Genomic DNA, 22,004 nt, shown 5'->3' with positions numbered 1-22,004 from the left:
CCTGTCTGTTCCCCTAACAAATTGAGAGAAAACTCCCAGAACCTGAGCCCCCTTGCTTGTGAGAAGCTCAGCATTTAGAGCAAGGTGGTTGGTTGCCTGCCCATGAACAAAGTAGCCACTGGCCCAGTCTGAGATTAAGGACAAGACTGAAAATCCAGATTTATCCTAGGAAACACAGGTCAAGCTGGGGCCAAAACCAAGCTTGCCACTGGTTTTCTATTTTATTCTCAATGCGTTTTCCTACAATAAACATTTTTATTCTTCATCTATTTCAAATCACTCAATCTCAGGTGAGCCTCTGGAGTTTTTATGCAAACTCCCATAAGTGTCTAATTTCAACACACACACAAAAATTTGATGATAAATATAGAGGCTTTCCCAGAGTGGATTTTAAATCATTATATTAACTTGGACACAGCAACTTTTTTATGGTCATAAAAGTATTCCCCTTGACCTCAGCACTTCCCTCAACATATGGCATAGAACTGAGGACATAAAAGAAATTCAGGATTTTAATCAACTGAAGCTAAGCTAAAAAGCTTTTCATTGAGAAAGTTCATAAATTCTCCAGGGCCTAGGTTCAAAAACATGAAATTCCAAATTCTTCTTTAGAATGCTTAAGATATTCGGTATCTGAATTCTCTAAATGTTCACTTACACAATATAAAAATGCTACAAATGTACATATTCTTTGACTAAAATCATATGTGATTTATGACTTGCAATATATCCAAAGGAAAACTTTATCATCTTCAGTTATTACCTTCTCTCTGATCCAACCCTTCCAAAAGGAGGAATAAAGTACCCCATCGTTGCCATGACCCCAGCCCCAGGCTTTCCTGGTAATGAAACACAATTCTCATCACCCTCCGAAATAGTCTCCACCTCATACAGCAAGCACTCCAAACTCAACTCAATCCAACAGCATGTGTTGAGGTTCTGGCAGAACACCTATTTGTATGCTTGAGGAAACAGAATAACAACTGTCAGGACACAACAGCAAAGACAGAAAGTCCAGGACAATTTGGCTGTCCTCAGTCAAGCCCATACAACCAGCCCACTCCTGCCAGGACTAAGTGAGGCCAGTTCTTCCCTGAATAAGAGTATGTTCACTGTTTGTTAAGAGCACTCAACACTTCACTAAGTTTGGTAGGTAAAGTTACAAAGAGGGAAAAGCAACTTAAACCTAAAAGATTCCTCTGATAGTCCAGGAATGAGGCGATTAAGGCCTTATCTAGTTAGAGTCCCACCTCTGCTTCATTTCCCCCACCCAAGTCTAAAAATCCTTTCCTTCTCTTCCCTTTAGATCCCCATGATGTGGCCAAAGTGTTCTGAGCCTCAAAACCTGAGCCTAAGTGAACTTACAGCAAAGTTTAAGTGAGTTTTTAAGCTTTCTGTAGATACTGGTACTTTCAGCAGAAAACAGGAAGCCCTCAAAGAAGTGAAATTTCTAATTGTGGCATTTTAGGCTTGCCTGGTAGCTCAGACAGTAAAGAATCTGCCTTCAATGCAGGAGACCCAGGATCCATCCCTGGGTCAGGAAGATCCCCTGGAGAAGGAAATGGCAACCCACTCCAGTATTCTTGCCTGGAGAATCCCATGGACAGAGGAGCCTGGTGGGCTGCAGTCCATGGGATCCCAAAGAGTCGGACACGATTGAGCGACTAACACTTTCACTTTCAGTGCCCAAATATCTTCTTCACCAGAATGATGACACAGATTTTAGGATCTTAATAGGACTCCAAATGTGGTACATGGTCAGCTATCTTTGCTGATAGCAGAAATGTCATCAGCACTGAGATAGCATTTTTCCATAAAAGCACAGGCCATCAAAAATACAGTCCAGGGGTTTCCCAGGAGAACTGGTAACATCTCTGAATCACTGTATTGTGTTTTAGATTAATCTGGGACTTAGAAAAAGGCCCTAAAATGAATGATGCCAAAACCCAAGAGAATCAAGTAATGAATATGATTTACTGAAATACTGTAGCTTTGGTTCTTTTGTAAACCAAAACCCCTTGCTCTACTGTTTGTAACTCAAAGATTTCTTTCCATTGGAAATGTAAGATTTACCAACTCCACCCAATGTGTATGTGTATATCTGTGTACATATGCATGTACACACACACACACACACACACACACACACATACACAGAAGCCCAGTGTTTCAAAGCTTGCCGTTAAGGAATGGAGCTGATACACTTTCCTGAAGGTATACTTTCCACTACACCTGTAGGAATGCATCTCAAGTAGAGGAGTCTACTTTTCCCATCTTCCATTCAACCCAGCATGTCTAAAAGCCAACAGCTTTTCGACAGAAGTTTAAAAGACAAAGTCTGAATAACCAGATGGCTGTGTTCTTGATATATTACTCTAAAATGGGGGTGGGAGGAGTAGGGTGAGGAAAGGGAGAGAAGAGGGAAGATTAGAAACCCAGTGACTTTCCAGAGAGAAACCCCTGACATCCACACCTGGGTTCAAACCTCTAGCTCCACCTCTTACTAACACTATGGTAGCATGTTAGTTAATTTCTATGCCTCAGTTTCCTCATCTAAAAATGAGAATAAGAGCTCCTACTCTTAAAGTTAAAATGAAGATAGGGTAAGAAGTATGGGCCTGGGACTTTCCTGGCAGTCCAGTGGTTAGGAATCTGCCTAACAATGTAGGGGACGCAGAGTTGGATCCCTGGCTGGAGAACAAAGACCCCACATGCTCCAAGGTAACTAAATCTGAATGCCACAATGAGGCAACTAAGAACCTGACAAAATAAATAAATAATTGTTTTTTAAAGTATGGGACTGAAAAAAATAATAATTAAATAAATAAATAAAAAGTATGGGCCTGGCACATAAGGACATGGTCCACAAAAGTTAGCCATGGTTACTATTTTTAAGCAGGTGTCTTCTGACCCTTTAAACTCTATATATGGTCTCCCTTTGAATTTTTCAGTGTTTGTTTGTTCCATACATATTTGCTTATACTCTAGCACTTCTGTGTTCATAATCTGCAACCCAGTTCTAAATTACCCTAATTAGAATCATAGTTTATACCCTCCAAAAAGCTGATTTAATACAGAAATTTCATATCATATTATTAAATTATCACTTCTATTTTAAAGTACATGTGTGTGTGCTCAGTTAGTCTGTTTGTGATCCGCTGGAGTATAGCCCGCCAGGCTCCTCTGTCCATGGAATTTTTCAGGCAAGAATACTAGAGTGCGTTGCCATTTCCAACTCCAGGGAGTCTTCGCAATCCAGGGATCAAACCCACATCTCTTGTGTCTCCTACATTGGCAGGTGGATTCTTTACTACTGTGCCACCTGGGAAGCCTTTTAAAAATTACACTATCTCCTCAACTAAGTATTTCTTATATCCGACGTTCACAAAAGAACGTATGTATATTCAAAATTAAACTGAAATAGAACAACAGAACTTAATTTACAAAGATAGGCAAGTTTTCAGATTTAAATCTATGCACTTCCAAAAATAAATCTATTTAGTAAGATAAATTAACTCTTCTAGTTTATTTCTTTGCTTGACAATGTCTCTGTTTTCATGGAGCAACTATATCCCAATTTTTTTAAAAGACACTGCAGCAATTACATTTCTGGCATTTAAAACGTTTAGTAATAATTTAAAAGAATTCACGTTTAACTAATAACATTAACCAGTCACCTAAGCACAGATATCTTAGTCCAAAGAAGTTGTTGGTGACAATATTTACTGAATTACTAAGTTAAACAATATGCAATTATTAAGCCCTGAGATTAGTATCTACAGTCTAAGAATTCTCATTTCAGCCTGCACGTGGAAATTGTTTCTGACTGTCAATGACATTTTGAAAAAGATCACGCGTAAAGCAAACGAGTCCTGAGCTTTTCAAAATGTAAACTGCAATGCAGTAGCACCATTACAGCAACCACTGAAAAGGGGATTCTGAACAAGAACTATTGCTAACTGCAAAATCAGACTCACAGATGCATATATATGTATACATTTCAATAAGGTCAAAGGTTAAAAGAGACCGTAAAGACTCTAGAGAGAAAGTCTACACCTGGGTTCAAAACCCCAGCCTTCTTTTGGTGCATCCTATGTGCCTACAACTCCCTTCTTACCCCTTAGAATCATTAGAAATAGGCTTTAGGGACTTCCTTGGGAAACCTCTCCAGGGGATCTCCCTGGCGGTCCAGTGGTTAGGACACCACACTTCCACTGCAGGGGTAACAGGTTCCAACCCTGATCAGGGAACTAAGATCCCACATGCCATGAAGCATAACCACAAAAAAAAAAAACACAAAAAACGCTTTATCCTTCTTCCATATGATGGTCCTTTGAATATTTGAAGAGAGAGCTAACCATTGTTCCTCTGATTCTTTTCTTCTCCAAAAGAAACATCAAGTTTTTCTATCATTTCTCCCAAAACATGCTTCCAGTTCTCTCATCCTCCTTGCATCTATCCTCCAAATCCAGTTCTAGTATCTTAACAAAAGTGTGGTCCTCGAAGTAGAACAAATGCCCAGGGTCACCTGACTGTCCACGGTCAGGACCACAATAGCCTACCACAATGCTCATTCCTCTTCCTCCTTCAGACACAGAATCCCAGTTTTATTCAGGTGAACAGTGTATTCGGCCAAAAGGCTATATTTCCCAGACTTCAGCTAAGTCTGGTCACTGGAGCAAGTTTTAACCAATGAGATGAAATGCAAGCGATAGGATTGTGCAGGACTTCTGGGAAGTCTCTTTTAAAGAGAGAGATTAGGCCTTCTTTTTCATCCTCCATTTCCACACCTAACATACAGCAGAGGTAGCCATGGCTACAGGCACTACTTTGGACATTGAGGTGACCTTAGGGATGGAAGCCACCTGCAGAGGCTGGTGGAGCAGGAAGATAGGTACGTAGGTCCCTGATGATACCATGGAAGTACCAAGTCAGCCTCCTACTGCTGGTTATGTAAGGGAGAAACAAAGCCAAACACAATCCTCTCTGCAACAGCAGTCTGCAGTAGAGCATGCCTGTCACCTACCCTGGAGGACAGAGGTGCTATACTATAACTCAGAGAACTTTCCACTAAAAGATCTCTTGAGTTTCCTGCTTACACATGGCTCTGTGCCAGACAGAGGATACCAGAGGAGGCAAGCATAACTCAGCATCAGCGGTCCTGTGCTAGAGAAAGAGAGAAAATGCATAAATAATTTTAATTCATGGTGTGATGATAAGTGTTGTGAGAGAGGCTCAGATAACATTCACTGGAAACCAAGAAAAGCCCTGTGGAGAAAGGTGCATTTAAGCTTCAATATGTGGGTCTGAGGGAAGGGTGTCCCTGGCAGAAGGAACAAACTGGAACTGGCACAGAGGCAGAAATGTATAGGGCATGACCAAGAAAAAAACACACTCTTCATCCTATGTCACTGACGCATGACTTCAAATTACCAAGAGAGTACTTGAAGCAGGTTTCCTTTGATGTAAAGAAAAAAGAAATTTTGTAAGATCCTGGCACCCTCTAAAGCCACTGAGTGCTTCCTTGTTGTCAATTCAACTCACCAGGCATTTATGGAGCACTAACAGATCGCACAGAGTCGGTCGCGACTGAGCGCTTTCACTTTCACTTTTCACTTTCATGCATTGGAGAAGGAAATGGCAACCCACTCCAGTGTTCTTGCCTGGAGAATCCTAGGGACCGGGAAGCCTGGTGGGCTGCCGTCTATGGGGTCGCACAGAGTCGGACACGACTGAGGCGACTTATCAGCAGCAGCAGCAGCAATGGACCATTGTCTATTTTTACAGAATAAGAAACTATTAAAAGAGGGGGAAAAATCACTATTTATGATCCTTACACGGTCTGCTTAAAAGCCGAGGGTTCATCTTTGAACACACTCCTCCCTCTGAAAAGCTTTCTCCTTGACCAGAGGGCACATCTGAGCTCTACTTAGACCCATGTGTCCATCACTCTTGTTCTCAGAGTTACAAAGACATCACCAGTCAACTCTGCAGAGGACCAGATTTACAGGAAGTAGGTACAAGACACACAAAATGGAAACACTGAGCCTATTGAGAAGTTTGAAATACTACATAACATGACATTTTGGGTCTGTGATTTCAAGCCCTAGAGGGGAAAGCCCAAATAAATGTTCTTGGGGGTAGAAAAGCAAGGTACAATGGCTGTCTTCTAATGCTTCCTTGACTTCCCTCTCCTTATAAAAAAATTTTTTTAATATTTTTCCTCCAACAAGTTCTATGGATAGAGAATGTGACAAGTGGTTCCTTTATTTCAAAAGACACAGCATGGTGGCTGCTCTGCTGCATTGACCTAAGCAAGAGCTGGTCAACTATGAATGATTTAGCACCAGGTTCCCTGTGGGGCCAAAGGTTTACTGAATGCTCACCAAGTGCCGGACCCTGCATGCTCACAATGTCCTTTAAATATTCTCAGGAACCTGTGGAGTAGAAATCACTAAGTAGTCCAGGAAACTGAAGCTCAGAGAGGTCAAGCAGTCTAGAGGTACATCTCTGGAACTTACCACCAGGCAGTGTTCCAGGACCAGGCAGTGTTCCAGCACCAGACAGGGTTCAACCACAGGTGAACTGTGTCCAGAGGAGACCCTTCAGACTGAGGATCCTTGGGTAGGTGGAGAAGGGGGCAGGGGGCAGGACCAGAGAGCTTCCATAATAGTGGAAAGAGCCCAACATTTTGCTCAGCGGCCAGAAATGTAAATTTATATCACTGGCTTCAGCTCATCCCCAAAATTTAGGCTGCCTTCAAGGAAACTGTAGGAATTTTCTCCTTATAAAATCTGATTGATGTTAGCACTGAATTTTTGCAAATTCATAAATATATTCTCACTTCTCATACATTATTCAAGATGCCAAATATTCCTTCTGGAAGGAATCCTAAATAACCCTCTATCACCTGTCCTACAAATGCAAATCCCCTGAGTGTTCAATGCCTTTCAGAAACTGCAGTGGGATGGGGGACAGTTTGGTTATGTTCATCTCATTGTTTGGAGACCAAGACATAATCATGTAAGTAAGGAAGAGAATTTTCAACTATAAGGGTTCTAAAAATAAAAACATTTTAGTTGTATATTTGTATGGCACTTTAAACCTGCAGTCGAGCTTTACTGACTAATACAATCACTACATCCCAACATTTTGGTAAGTTCCTTCTCAATAGAATATCTAAAGTGAAAGTGAAGTCGCTCAGTCATGTCCGACTCTTTGCGACCCGTGGACTGTAGCCCACCAAGCTCCTCCGTCCATGGGATTCTCCAGGCAAGAATACTGGAGTGGGTTGCCATTTCCTTCTCCATTTAGAATATCTAAATATCCACTCAAATTTATTTCTAGCTAAAAAACAAATTGTTATATCACTCATTCATTTTTCACTTAGAAAAAAGAAAACAAAACATTAAAGACTTCATAGTTAAAAGCTTATCCTAAAGTGAGTTTTATCATTACTTGCTACCCCCATCCTCCCTTAATGTTGCTATGTATATGCTGGTTAAGTTTCATTCCCCTAAATCTTTTCAAGTGTCCTGTCACCTGACTTTTCCTTAAAGCCATACATTAAAAGTTACTCTGGTGCATTCCTCTCAAACTATAACCAGCTAGTTCTCATTTGTAAGGATGGCAGGAAGAGAATGAGATGAGAAAATTCTCTAATTTGTCATCAATAAAATAAATCAGGAAATATAGCCTTTAATCTTGAGTATAATTTACTGATTCAGTCATTTATTTACAAAATTGATGGAAACTGTTAACAAGGAGTTAATTAAGTTAAGTCACCTGATTACCACAGTTAATTAACCACACTGACTTAATCTTCTTTGAAAACATCAACTAATCATTTCCCAGGTGTCAAGGGGTAAATCGTTAAATATAAAATAAACCTCTGTCCTCTGCTTCAAGGGAGACTTCTTGAGTGTGTTTTCTTTGCAGATTCCAATCTAGCGACAAGCCAAGTTTAGGCCAACTTTTTTCCTATATGGCTATACTGAAAGAGTATACTGAAAAGAGCTATCTTTCCAGAGTTTTTTCCTCCATGTAATAGGGGGAAACCAAGCTTGCAACCTCACCATTCACCCATGTCATTTTGAATTACTTCAAAAATGAGTTAGAAATACTTCTTGCATTAAAATGAACAAATGAAAGGCAGAAATTGAGGCTTTCATATGGGAAAGTGAGATTTCAAAAAAAAAAAGAACTGAGAAACTTTATTTGGAGAGTGTAACTACAGCAATAGCATACGGGAATCGAGGGGGTTGGGGGCTACTGAACTGTTCTAATCCCAGTCATGGTGCTGGTTACACAAATATATACATGTATGAAAATTTATAAAACGATACATGTACAATTTAAGTCTACGTTAATTTAAATGATAAAGCTCTTCATTAAGGCTAATATTCAAGCTTACCCATAGGAAAACTGTAAAATCTTTTTCTCTTTTTTTACAGATAAAAAAATTAAGACCAACCACCTCAAAAAAGTGGAGACGGTGTGGAGAGTAAGAAAACCAACTCTGAAAGGGAAAATCAGAAAGAATCCATCCTATGTGTCTTGTGTTAATCCAGCTCTCAATTCATAGATCCACTGCTTCTCGGGAAGAAAAAGCAAAACCAATTGTCTTTGATCTACCTATGCACCCTCAGTGCTAGGTGGTGGTCCTGAAGGGAACCAAAGTCCCAGGTCACTGTGACAAACCACACTTGGCCTCCTAGAGAGAAAGAGTGCTAAAGGGCCTCAATCAAACAGTTCCTCTTCTCTTCCCTTTCTCATTCCTTCAATCACAGCAAAATGCTTGAGAAGTAAATCTGGATTAAGGATTTTGTTGCACATATTCACAATCAGCAAGAACTATTAAAGACCTCTTTGATTGCCCTCACAGGGAAGTGAAAGTGTTCAATACCCTATGCATCCTTCTTAGCTCAAGCCCCATGTCCTCTCTTGTCTGCCCTGCTGGGTTTAATTATTTACAGAAAGAAGCATCTAATCTTTGCTCTCTCCCAGTTAGTACGTTCAATTTTTAAACCATGCATTTTGTTTTTCACTAGAATCTCAGCTTCCAGTGATTACTTAGCAAATTCTTTCAACACCTCACTGCACCAAATATTAGGGAAGAAGTAAATTTTTATGTCAGAAGTGAACTAGAAAAATAATTCAGAGAGGTGGTACATAAAAGTTAACCATTTAGCAATTGACTTAAGAAATGTGTGGCTTTTACCTTATCCACATGAAAACTGTTGTTTTATTGCATACTAAGGAATAAAACTGGATTTCCTATTAATAGTCATCATTATGGTCTAGAAAAATTGTAACTTCCATTTACACTAAATCCAAAAGCTTCCTCTCGACCTTACCTGATGCCAATAAATCCCTAAGGAATGACTGATTGAGCGCTGCGACTTTGTTGCTTTTAGGGTCAACCTTTCCTTTTGTTCTAACAATCTTATTTCTACTAAGCTAATTAGAGGAAAGAGAAAGTGAAGTTGCTCAGTCGTGCCCAACTCTTTGTGACCTGTGGAGTGTAGCCCACCAAGCTCCTCCATCCATGGGAGTCTCCAGGCAAGAATACTGGAGTGGGTTGCCATTTCCTTCTCCAGGGGATCTTCCCGATCCAGGGATCAAACCCAGGCCTCCCACATTGCAGGCAGACGCTTTAACCTCTGCACCACCAGGGAAGCCTTAGAAAGTAAGACGTTCAATCTTTGATGTCAATTGAACAGATTCACAGCAGAAACTCCCCATAATGTCATCCTAAGGAAAAAGAACAAGCAATAACATCTCTGTTATCTAGAAAAGCTGATTTAAGCAAAACAATTAGGAGATGAAGTCGGCTCCCTTCCAAGACTCTCACCTTCAAATACCTTCTTCCTTTCTTTCGTCCCCACCCCCTATCAAACTATCAACTTTGCATCTCCTTCTCTCTGAACCTCACTCAGGAATGTTTTCTGTGCATTATTATCTCAGCTAACTACTTGGTGAGACAAGGGTAAACATTTCTGCACTTTAACCAGAGTTTCAAGGGGAAGAATGTATTCCTTTAAAGAACTGGTGCTAATGGCAGACATCTCTGGCCAGGGTGAGAGACACTTTGGAGCCAAGAGACATTCCAGCCCTTCCAACCATATGCAAATGCCTTCCCCATCTCTCCAGGAACAACCTTTTTGGTTGCCAAGAGTCTCAGTTCTCACTTGGTTGTTCATTACTTTCTTCTAGGACTTTGAATGAGGGAACTTAGTAGGAATTTTTCCATCAAGTAGGAAGCAACAGACAACTTTCAATATCTGCACTGCCATCCCTAAAAGGAAGTTAAAATAGAACTCTCTCTGATAGTCAAAGGGTCTTTTGAATTAAAAGATGTGTAATTATAGAAAAGACATTCTTAGATAACAGAAGGGTAGCAGAGGAGAAAGTCAGCAAGCAGGAATCAGCCAGTACCTAAAAAGAACAGAGGGAAAACTGGGTTACAATGGAAATGTACTCTTTCAGGGTAAGCTGCTTTGGACAGGCCCATGTGGCAGGAATCTATCCTTTGTTGTTTCCAGTTACTTGATGTCAAAACATGATATGGCCTCCATCAACAAGGAATGAATGAAAAAATAGCACAAAAATGTCCAAGAGTTGAGTTGCAAAGGTACCAGCTTCTGAAATGAGGTCACCTGATCATAATATAAGCCATTAAATGAGGCTTTGATGGACACAGAGGCACTATCTTTCACTTGATTCTATCTACCCAGTGATAACACATAAGAATAAGCACTCTGGGGTCAAATCTTGGTTTCACCACTTACTAATTAGATGGCTATGGGCAAACTACCTACCCTATCTTTGTCTTGTTTCTTCTGTTTTATTTATCTTTTTTTTTTTTTTTTTTTTTGCTGCAAGGGATGTGGGACCTTAGTTCCCCAGTCAGGGATCAAACCTGTACCCTTTGCATTGGAAGCACCAAGTCTTAACCAGGGAAGTCCCTGCCTTAGTTCTTTATCCATAGAATTCAAACTGTTAATAATAAAGAAGTGGGTAAAGTTACACCTGTAAACACTTAGGACTGTATCAGGCACATAGAAAACACTCAAAAATTTTAGCAATAATTATTTCAGGTCATTCTCCCAACTTCTTCACTCTCCTGCTTTCCTTCCTTCCTTGCTGGCCTCTCCTTGTTCCCTCATGCTTACTCCCATCTACCTTTCTGATTACTTTTCATCTCTATTTGCGTTGCTTTGGTAGTTTCATCCTATCTCGTGACTTTAAATACCATCTGTATGCCAACAACTGACATGCATGTCACTGAGTCATTCCTCTGCCTCTGAACTACTCGGTCATGCTTGCATTACAAAGCCATCAAAAGAATGGGGTCTAGGGACTTCACTGGTGGTCCAGTGGCTGAGACTCTGTGCTCCCAATGCAGGGTGCCTGGGTTCAATCCCTGGTTAGGGAACTGGATCCCACATGCCACCACGAAGACCAGGCATAGCCAAATAAATAACTTTTTTCAATTTAAAAAAAGGGTCTAAAGTGAGAAAGACTGCACCCAGGGACGAGCAGCCATGGGCAGTTTTCAGCAGTCTGGCCCTCTTCAACTGGGCCCATTTTTTCTTCATTCATCAGGAACAAGACCCATGAATGTCCTGACTTGACATGTGATGTTCTTTCCTCCCCAGTCCACGCCGCCTCCCCGACTTGGGAAACCACTCCCCTCTTCAGAGGGCCTTTTGTCTGATCAAGGCTGTTTTCACTGGGCCGTGGTCTCAGACAGATTTCTTTTGTGTTCTGTTTAAACACAGAGTGACAGTCCACTAACATAAAGTCTAAAAACTTTGGCTTATCTTTTTGTAAAAGCTACTGTATCAAATCTGTCCTTAAAATAGCAGAATGACCCATTCTGTATGTACAGGGGATTCTCACAGAGTAGCCAAGTGTCTGGGGTGGAAGTTAAAAAGACCGATGCAGAATACGCTACAATCAAATGCGTTGGGAGTCATCAGCAGTTGGGGGGCAGTGAGGCGGAGGAAGGGGGAGAGTCAAATGGAAAGAAATAGCGTTGCTAAGCCACTTGTTTTGATAGAGACAGCAATTTTCTTTTTTCCTCCATCAGAACCTTGATGGGGCCTCCAGGAGCCTGGCGGAATTAGCGGCTGGCAATACCAGGGACATAGTGATGAGCGGAGGCTGCCCTTCTTAGTTTTAGTACCCATGGTGGCATCTATCCATCATTCATTCAAGTTAGATTTATTTAGTTAGCCCAATTCTTGGTACTAGGAATAGGACAATGAATAAGAGACACAAAAATGTCTGCGGTCCTGGAATTTATATCTTAGAAAAGAGAAACAAAGTAAAGAAACAACAACAACAAAAAAACAATGTCCATTACGTCAGAGGGTGATAAGTGCAGTGAAGAAAGAGCAAAGAATCTGAGAAATCAACACTAAGAAAGTGACCTATAAGCAATGACCTGTACAAGGTGAGGGGCAGGTCATGCATAGTCTGAGGCAAGAGTGTTCAAGAAGAGAGGAAACAAGTACGAAGGCCTTAATGTGCTCACTATGTTGGGAATAAAGCAAGAATACCTAGACAGTGTATTAAAAAGCACAGACATTACTTTGCTGACAAAGGTCCATCTACCCAAAGCTATGGCTTTTCCAGTTGTCGTGTACAATGTGAGAGATGGATTATAAAGAAGGTTGTGTGCCAAAAAATTGATGCTTTCCAACTGTGGTGCTGGAGAAGACTCTTGAGAGTCCCTTGGACTGCAAGGATATCAAACCAGGCAGTCCTAAAGGAAATAAACCCTGAATACTCATTTGAAGGACTAATGCTAAAGCTGAAGCTCTAATACTTTGCCACTGGATGCAAAGAGCTGATTCATTAGAAAAGACCCTGATGCTGGGAAAGATTGAAGGCAGGAGAAGGGGACAACAGAGGACGAGGTGGTTGGATGGCATCACCGACTCAACGTACACGAGTTTGGGCAACCTCCAGGAGATGGTGAAGGACAGGGAACCCTGGCGTGCTTCAGTCCATGAGGTCGCCAAGAGCTGGACTCGACTGAGCAACTGAACAATAACCGTTGCACTGTGAGTGGCAGGAGAGAAGGAGACAGTTCAGGGGATGTCCAAGCTAACAGTTAGGGTCCACCTGGACTCTGACTCTGTATGAGCTGGGGAGCAATGGTAGCCAGGGAGATGCAGAGATGCACCACCGAGACTCCCCTGCAAGGAAGGGCCAGCTGCAAGGAAGGACTCTCTGCCTATACTCAACTCCTCCAAGGTCCACCTCAGTTGTATCAATAGAAAGGTACCTTGCTAGGGTAGGCCACATCCAGCAACTGAGGAAAGCCAATTCAGCCTGACACAGAACATTCTTCTTGCCAGCTGCAGCTCCAGAACTCCCCACTGGGTCAATCGAGGCCTTACCCACCTCAGTTTCTTCCTCTGCCTGTTCCCGCTTCCTCCCCTTCCCTCCACAGACACTGATCCTCATTAATATCTCGCACTCCAAAGTCCATCTCAGCATCTGTTTCTGAAAAATCCACTTCATGCGTGACAGAAGCCTTTGGTACTTTAGAGTAGAGGAATGACAAGATCCAACTGGTTTTTAAAGGGGGCTGAGAGTTGACAGGAGGGGGACCGAAGAGCACCCGGTGATCAGTTAGGGAAGGCATTGCAATAATCCAGGTAATAGGTGATCATGACCCAGGTCAACACAGCAGTGGTAAAGACCAGTTACCAGTTTCAAAACTGTTTGGATTCTACATATATTCCGATGATTGAAATGATGGGATTTTCTGATGGGTTGGATGTAAGGTATAAAAAGAAAGAGTCCAAAGTTTGGAGTCTAAGCAAAGATGGAGTAGTCACTTTCCAAGACGGGGAAATCAGTGGATAAAGCAGGTTTGGGGCATTAGTGGAGATCGGGAGTTCAGTTTTTGGATGTAAGTCTGAAATGACTCTTGTACAACCAGGTTATCAAATAAGCAGTTGGACATACAGGACTAGAGCTTAGGGTAGGGCCTGGATTATCGTCCTAAATGTATAAGTTAGCACACGAGACAGAATGAGCCCAAAGCAACGCAGATAGAGATGAAAAGCAATCAGAAAGGTGGATGGAAGGAAGCATGAGGGAACAAGGGGAGGCCAACAAGGAAGGAAGGAAGCCAGGAGAATGCAGTTTCTTGGAAGCCAAACTGTTTCATGGTGGAAGGCAGGATACACTGTGTGCAGTGTTGCTAGTTAGCTAAACAAGAGGAGAGCTGAGAATGGGCCTTTGGATTTAACAAAGTGGAAGTCACCAGTGACCCTGGCCAAAGAAACACCTTGGTCGAGGGTGGTGGAAAAAAAACACCTGAAAGGCATGGATATGAGAAAAACTGAGCAAAATTACAGTGGATAAAGATAAATCTGCCAAGGAATTTTGCCAAGGTACAGAGGAAATAGGTGACAGCAAGAAGGGAATGTGGGGAAAATGAAGATTTGATGAGAGGAGACAAATGGTGAGAGGTGACACAGAGTACGATCTGGAACGTGAGTGAACTGGCTGGACTACAGAGCATGGGGAGTTTGTCCCGAGGAACAGGAGGAAAGACAAAATATACAGGCCGCTGCTGCTGCTGCTAAGTCGCTTCAGTCTTGTCCGACTCTGTGCGACCCCGTAGACGGCAGCCCACCAGGCTCCCCCGTCCCTGGGATTCTCCAGGCAAGAACACTGGAGTGGGTTGCCATTGCCTTCTCCAATGCATGAAAGCGAAAAGTGAAAGTGAAGTCGCTCAGTCGTCCTCAGCGACCCCACGGACTGCAGCCTACCAGGCTCCTCCATCCATGGGATTTTCCAAGCAGGAGTACTGGAGTGGGGTGCGATTGCCTTCTCCATATACAGGCTGAGGTGCAAATGATGATGGTTGAGTTATGAGAATTTGCGTCCTTCTGTTGATTGCTTCTGTTTTCATATCTATAAGAAGCAATGTTGTTTGAGCAGGTGGTGTTGGAGGCCTGAGAAAAGAGGACCAGACTGCTGAGGGTGGAGGCAAGGAAGTGACGCTAACGATGGGCCATATCAGCTAAGGAGGTAAATAACTGAGGGATTTGAGGGACAGTGAAGAGGTGGCAGGATCAATGGACTCTAAGTCCCAGTGGGATCAACAAAGAGTTGGGCAATAAATTTTCTAATAACTCCCAATGCCATAATGGGATAGATGCCAGTGAGCTCTGCCAGGGGATGCTCTTGAGATGAATTCCCGACTTGGGTCAGCTCAAAGAACCTCAGATTCTTAACAGTGGGAGGAAGGACATCAAGGGTGTCCAAGGAAAAAGCAGAGAAAGCAAAGAATCCAATTAAGACACAAACAGTGGCTGCAGGGAGGGACTGTCATATTGGCCAGGAAAGGAGACTGCCAGAAATGGGGGCAGTACTTCATATCACCCTTGGATGTAAATGAGTAGTTTTCCTTGTTACCGTAGCTACCTTGTAACATCCCCATCCAAAAGAAAGAATAGATATAACTGGAGTACTCTTCACTGCCTAGTGGAAGGAATTTGCCATGGCAAGTTAGTTTCAGTTTACAAAACTAAACATGAGACAGGTTACCCAGATCAGTTGTTTCCAAATCATCTGACTCTCAGAATTACTTAAAATACAGATTCCATACTCCTGATATAGTATGTGTGAGTTTTGGCCTAAGAATAGATATTTAAAGTTCCCCAGGTAATTTTTATGATATGCCAAGCTTAAGAATCTAGCTTATTTCCATGTAGGGACCCTAGAGATTATCACATTCTATAAATTGTGATGAAGTAATACTTTTGAGAACACAGCTGAAATCTCAAAGTTGTCCCTAGATAGGATCAAGAAAACATGTAGCCCCATTTGCCCGGGCAGCTCTAATATAATATGGGAAGCCAGCCTGAAAACAAAGCTGAAACCTAGAGGGGAGTAGAGTCAAGAAGAACACAAAGAAAGAGAACTGGAGCCCTGAATGCACCTTACCTGAATCCCACTCTGCCTCAGAAGTTTTTGCTTACATGAGTCAATAAATACCCTTAATTGTTTAAGCCAACTGGAGGTGGGTTTTCTGTTTCTTAACAACAAAAAGTATCCTCCACAGCCTTCCCACATCAAAATCAAACCAGTGTGGAAGTACACACTAGCATTTTCTCCTTCCCTTTAGTGACAGTAAAAGATTAGGACTTGCTGAAAAATGAAATCTTACAAAGGACTCAAGAGTTTCCATACTTTGATCTCTCAGATCATTTTCCAGAACATTCCAGTCCATCACAAAGTAAAGCTCCAAATAAGAATCCCTTAGTCTATAAAACAACCTTCTAGTTGCCACATGATCACAAGAACACAACATCATGTGTCTTGCTTTAATATTTGCAAGACTTTTCCCTCTTCAATTATTGAGTTATCCCAGGATCCCCTACTCTTAAGAAATTTCAAGTCTGTCTTCATACACAAAATGGAAAACTGGTTTTATCTGATAAGGTGTTCCAGATATCTGTTGTTTCTACAACTCCACATCTATTCACCATTCTCCTGGGGGCCTTATCTCATTTTCCCTCTGGGGTCTAGACTTCAGTCTGTGACTTCAGAGATGAAGCATGTGACTCAAGTCTAAGCCAGAGGCACATTTCATATCCCTGGATATAGTGACTGGTTCTCCAATGAGCTTATGACGTAAGAGGAGTCCCTGAAATGCAATAGAGACTTTTGCAGAGTATAATTAAAACAAAACTTTTTTTTTTTTCCATCGGACATAACATTAAAGGATGTGACACCAGAGAAGAACACGCTAGAGTACACAGTCATCTCAGAACCAGGAGATAGAGAAACCAATCAACATGGAGTAGCCTGAGCACCCAACTATACTGCTGCTGCTGCTAAGTCGTGTCCGACCCTGCGCGACCCCACAGACGGCAGCCCACCAGGCTCCCCCGTCCCTGGGATTCTCCAGGCAAGAACACTAGAGTGGGTTGCCATGTCCTTCTCCAATGCATGAAAGTGAAAAGTGAAAGTGAAGTCGCTCAGTCGTGTCCGACTCTTAGCGACCCCATGGACCGCAGCCTACCAGGCTCCTCCGTCCATGGAATTTTCCAGGCAAGAGTACTGGAGTGGGGTGCCATTGCCTTCTCCGGCCCAATTATACTAGGTTGAACCAAATTGCCAAATTTGACTGCTTCTGACCTAGGAAAACAACAATCCCATATGATTCAACCTAATAGCTCTATCTTTCAACTATATATTTCAATACTCCTTCCTTTTGGCTTCAAGCAGTTTAACTGAGTTTTCTGTCATTTACAAACATGAGAATTCAGACTAATGTGTAAAGTTGCTGTAGCCAATAAAGCACTGTGTCAAAGATGCACAAGAAAATCATTTAAAGATCCCTTGTACTAAAAAGGGGGCGAGGGTTGATACCAAGATACAATATCTTCTCCACAAGTTTAGAAAAAGTTAAATTCTTGAAAAGGGCAGTCATGATGGATAGAAATACATGAGACCTCACAGTCTAAAAAGCATTTCACTCTCCTTTCAGTTAACTGGCATAACTACCCTATGAGGTAAACATGTGCCCATTTTATAGATAAAACCAGCCTAGAGCATTTGAGTATGTTGTAATGAATCTCCCAGATAGAAACTGGCAGAGGCAACTTTCAAATCCAGATCCTCTAATCCCCAAATGTACACTTTTCCTACTTTGTCTCACAATGCTAAGATGGTCAAGAAATCAATTAGGGAACATTTGTACAGGCCCTTTATAAACATGGGAAACATCAAAGAAATATCTCTGACATTTCAAAACATCTACCAATCTGATCATTCTAAAAGCAGCCCAAAACACTGAGGCTGGAATGTGTCAAATCTAATATTGGTGAAATCCTAGCCAGAGTTATTAGGAACTAGAAAATGACTATCTCAGAATCTTAAACACCAAGTTGCCCCCCATTTTAACTGTGGAATCTAGACTCCTCTTTTCAGTTCTCATCTTCCTTAACCTTTCTGTTATATTGATACTGCTATCTTACTAGCACACTGTAGATGCTTATTAATAAATGTTTGTGGATTGCCACAGTGTAATGATTTTTTTAATTCTTCAAGATCACAAAATTAATAGACTATAACTATTAATATCTGAGTTTTATCAGCTCTTCAGAAATGTGCTCTGATGGTCCACAATTTTTAAAAAATGGATCCAGAGGCACAGACTTTGGGAGTTCTGGATCCAGCTAAAAACACATGGTTATATCAATCTATCATAAGATTCAGCTTAGGCTTGAGACAGGTAACCCACCCAGCTAAAGATTCGCCCAAGATAATCTTTTCATCATACTTTGCCTCAACTGATAATTCAGGATCAACACAAAAGGAATCTATAGATCTCAATGTGGGGACATTTAGAGGACATGCATCTAAAAGAGGTCTTGTAGAAGAATGAGGAGTCTCCGGTTCAGACCCTGGCTCTATCAATGCCCTTTAGGTAAGGCACTTAATCCCCACCCTTTCACTCCTTTCAGTCTCCCTCCAGGCTTTAGTTGCAGCTAAGTCGCTTCAGTCATGTCCAACTCTGTGCGACCCCATAGACAGCAGCCCACCAGGCTCCCCCATCCCTGGGATTCTCCAGGCAAGAACATTGGAGTGGGTTGCCATTTCCTTCTCCACTAGGGTTTAGTTACTTAGCTATAAAATAATGCCAAGCAGTCCAAATGATATATCTAAAGGTTATAAAAGTTTATATTAAAATAGGGCAGGGACAGGAAGTTTAAGCAGAAGCCCCAAAGACTGGCAAGGAAGAACTTCACAAAGAGAAAGAAAAGCCAATTGCTGTGAAATAAAAGCAGCAACAGGTAATAGACACGTAATAGAACCAAAATGTTGCCTGTTTGCTACTTGCCACACAACACTTCTAAGCATATAAACTGTACCCAAAGATGTAATTGTCATAAAACCTGATCCTATTAAGGGCACAATCAAACTTCTATTGCATGAAAGAATATCATTGTCCTGAGAAACCATAACATTTTCTGAAAAACTTCAAATCACATCCTGGAATCTGGGAATTCTTCAGAGAAATGTTAGGTGGAAAATACTTAAAGATATTCTCATGTGCATTTTGAAATTAGAAATATGATCAGTAAGCAAGAAAAGGTATTGTGAATCAAAGTAATAAAAAGAGCTATCAGTTCATTATCATTGTCTACAATGCCTTACACTACGCTAAGGCACACTTACCACTTTATGTTCACAAAATGTCACAGAATAGATTCTCCCAGTTTTACAGATAAGCAATCTGAGCCATGCAAAGTTAAAGGACTTCCCCAAGGTCACACAGCTAGAATGAGGTGAAGCCATTGCTTCAGGCCCTCCCGTATTTTTAGAAAAGCATTATGCAAAATAGAGGGCAGTGCAAATAATTTCTAGCCACAGATATGCAATATTTTTTAAAAGACTAACTGCAAAACACTTTCCAGTTTCTAATGATATGAAGTTTACAGGGTGATCTTACCTAAAATATTTTATGCTAAAATAAGGGCATTTACAATGTCATCATACTTCTTCATCTAAGTCAAAAATCAATCCAACAGGAATCTAGAAATCTTAAAGCCCCAGGTTGACAATATTCAGAGGACATGTATGTAAAAATGATCAATTGGGAAGACTAAGAGTGAGGATAGAAACATGCAAAGAGCTTCTGGAAATATCCAGTTATGAGCAGCAAGCAAATTCTACAGTATGTGGCAAAGACTTGCAAAAAGTCCCTTGGCTTCTTTAGTAACTTCACACGTGGACAGTAACTAAGGGGGTATGACATTTCTAGTACAAAAGAGCCATATACTAGAACAGTTTAGTTAAAGCCTCTGGAATCAGAATCTCTGGCAATTGTCTCACAGTGATTTGCTAGCCATATGACCTTAAGGAAGTTAACTGGTCTATGCCTTCACTTCCCATCTGTAAAATAGAAACAGTAAGAGTGCTTACTTAAAAAGGGGCATGATAAAAGACTAAATTTCAACAAGTGTGAAATACTTAGAACAGGGCCTGCCACATAAAAGTATATGATATATACTATACATATTATTATTATGTGATTATTATTATAGAATGAAAGATGGATGGGTCTAAACTACCAAGAAGAGTAAGTACAGGTTATTTGATGACTAAGACATTAACACAGTGATGAAAACATCTGTTTGGGTTGTATGCGGACAACCCAGATGTATCCCAGTTTAATCCAGACGTATCCCAGTTTAATCCAGACAAGGTTTCCTTTTGCCAGGCACTGACAAGAACATAGTAAAACTTGTGGCTATAATTAGGACAAACTCTCCACAATAATAATAAATTCTCTTTCTCTGTTACCAACCCTGAGAAAAGGTTTTCAACGTTATAATTATTAACGTTCTCTTCCTGCCTCCCCTCCTTTTCCAAAGATTTTTACACGACCAGTGAGGTTTGTTGGTGTTTCCAAACTTCTTCCCAGGAAGTCTGCAATGTGTACTGCTAGGAGTTGCTGTATAATTACTTAGTTGATTCCCTCTAAGGAGCTTACTCTAAGAATTGAGGAAAGAAAGCAGATTAACCATTTGAATACATGCCACTGGCCCATCCCCTCTCTCTCCCATAAATGGGGGCTTCTGCAGTCCCCACTCTTCAACCCTAATATGTGATCCAGGAAAATCAATGTATTGCTTTGGCTAATCCTACAACAATAGGGGCTTCATTTTCATTGTAGGGCAATTAAGTTGTCCGAGAAGGAAGAAGCGGGAGGAAGGGGTGGTGGGGGAGAGGGTGGTCTCCCGTCCCCACAGACAGATTAGTCCCCTTGGAGGCAGCAGCGTCCGCTCTGTCTGTCTGGTGGTCGGTCACACGCAGCTCTTCGCTGCTACCTAGCAACGCAAAGCCAGGGAGAGAGCTCGCTTGTTCCCCTGCCTCCTCGCCTCTCCCATTCATCCCTAGCTTCCTCTCTCTCTCTCCTTCTCCCCGACCCCAGCCCCCGATCTCTCTCTTTCCCCTCCTTCTCTCCCTTTTACTCTCTACTTGTCTTCTCTCCTCCTCCCGTCTTACTTTTTATTCTCTCCACTACTCCCTCCTCCTCTTCCCCTCGCCTCCGTTCCTGTGAAAAACTAAAACTCTCCCGACAACTTGAGAGAAGTTTACAGCGCTTCATCGCAGAAACTTTCTCCATTCGAGCCCTCAAAACTCTGGCCGCGCAGACGAGCCCCATTCATCAACACAAAAGCCTCCACTTCCCGGCTGGAAAGGGAAACCCTTCAAGAAAATGCTGCAGCGTATCAGCCGCTCTCTCGGCCAATCCCACCTCCCGGCCTTATCTCGGCTAGAGAATGATCTTTATCGAGATGCGGTCTCTTGGGGGTCACGGCGAGACCAAGTTTCGCTGCTGCGGAAAGGCGGGGTGCTCGAGCCCGCAGCCTGGGCGCGCGAAGGGATTCCCGGGCGGGGCGCTGCAGGTGGAAAACTGCGCACCGAGCAGCGCGGAGGACCGCTTGGCCCCGGAGAGAAGAAACCAGCCGCGGGGAGCAGGCTGCGGACTCACAGGGAGAGCAGCAAAGGACCTTCCAGGAGGGTTGGGACAAACCTCCGTGGGAACAAAGGCGGGGTCCTTGTGGGGTGTGCTGTCACCGAAACCGCAGGGGCTGCTTTCTCAAGTTTGGGACAGCTCACTGCCGGGGCGGGCGAAGGAGGTGCGCTCCTGCTGGCCCCACGCAGGGCAACCTGAGTGCCCCACAGGGAGCTGTCCGGCCGCCTCCCGCTCCTGGCCTCTGCCGGCCGCAGCCCCCTCCGCTCGCCGGCGGACCCGACCCTGCCGCAGCCAGGGAAGTCCCGCACTCGGCGTGGAGCTCGGACCGGTGGGCGCTTACCTCCGCCACTGGCCGGCGCCAGGCAGGCGGCGAAAGCCAGCAGCAGCGTGCTCGCTGCCGCCGCCGCCCAGCGCTCCATCCCAGCGACTGTCCGGGTCCCCGGCCTCGCCGTTCCTTCCCCGGGAGGTGGGCGCA

At 42.6% G+C, this 22,004-nt stretch overlaps 1 protein-coding gene across 1 annotated transcript in view; it reads right to left on the bottom strand.

The window, feature by feature from the left end:
• Nucleotides 1-21,214, bottom strand: part of LRP2 (LDL receptor related protein 2) — a 181,737-nt gene extending 160,523 nt beyond the window's left edge. The window contains exon 1 of the mRNA XM_052652982.1: nt 21,055-21,214. Coding sequence (XP_052508942.1) covers nt 21,055-21,214 — 160 coding nt within the window. The remainder of the gene's footprint in view (nt 1-21,054) is intronic.
• Between the last annotated feature and the right edge of the window lie 790 nt (nt 21,215-22,004).

The sequence above is a fragment of the Budorcas taxicolor genome, chromosome 2, assembly GCF_023091745.1.
Source record: "Budorcas taxicolor isolate Tak-1 chromosome 2, Takin1.1, whole genome shotgun sequence".
NCBI classification, from domain to species: domain Eukaryota; kingdom Metazoa; phylum Chordata; class Mammalia; order Artiodactyla; family Bovidae; genus Budorcas; species Budorcas taxicolor.
Note: the sequence above shows the minus strand (reverse complement) of the source record. Positions and strands in the feature narration are given on the sequence as shown.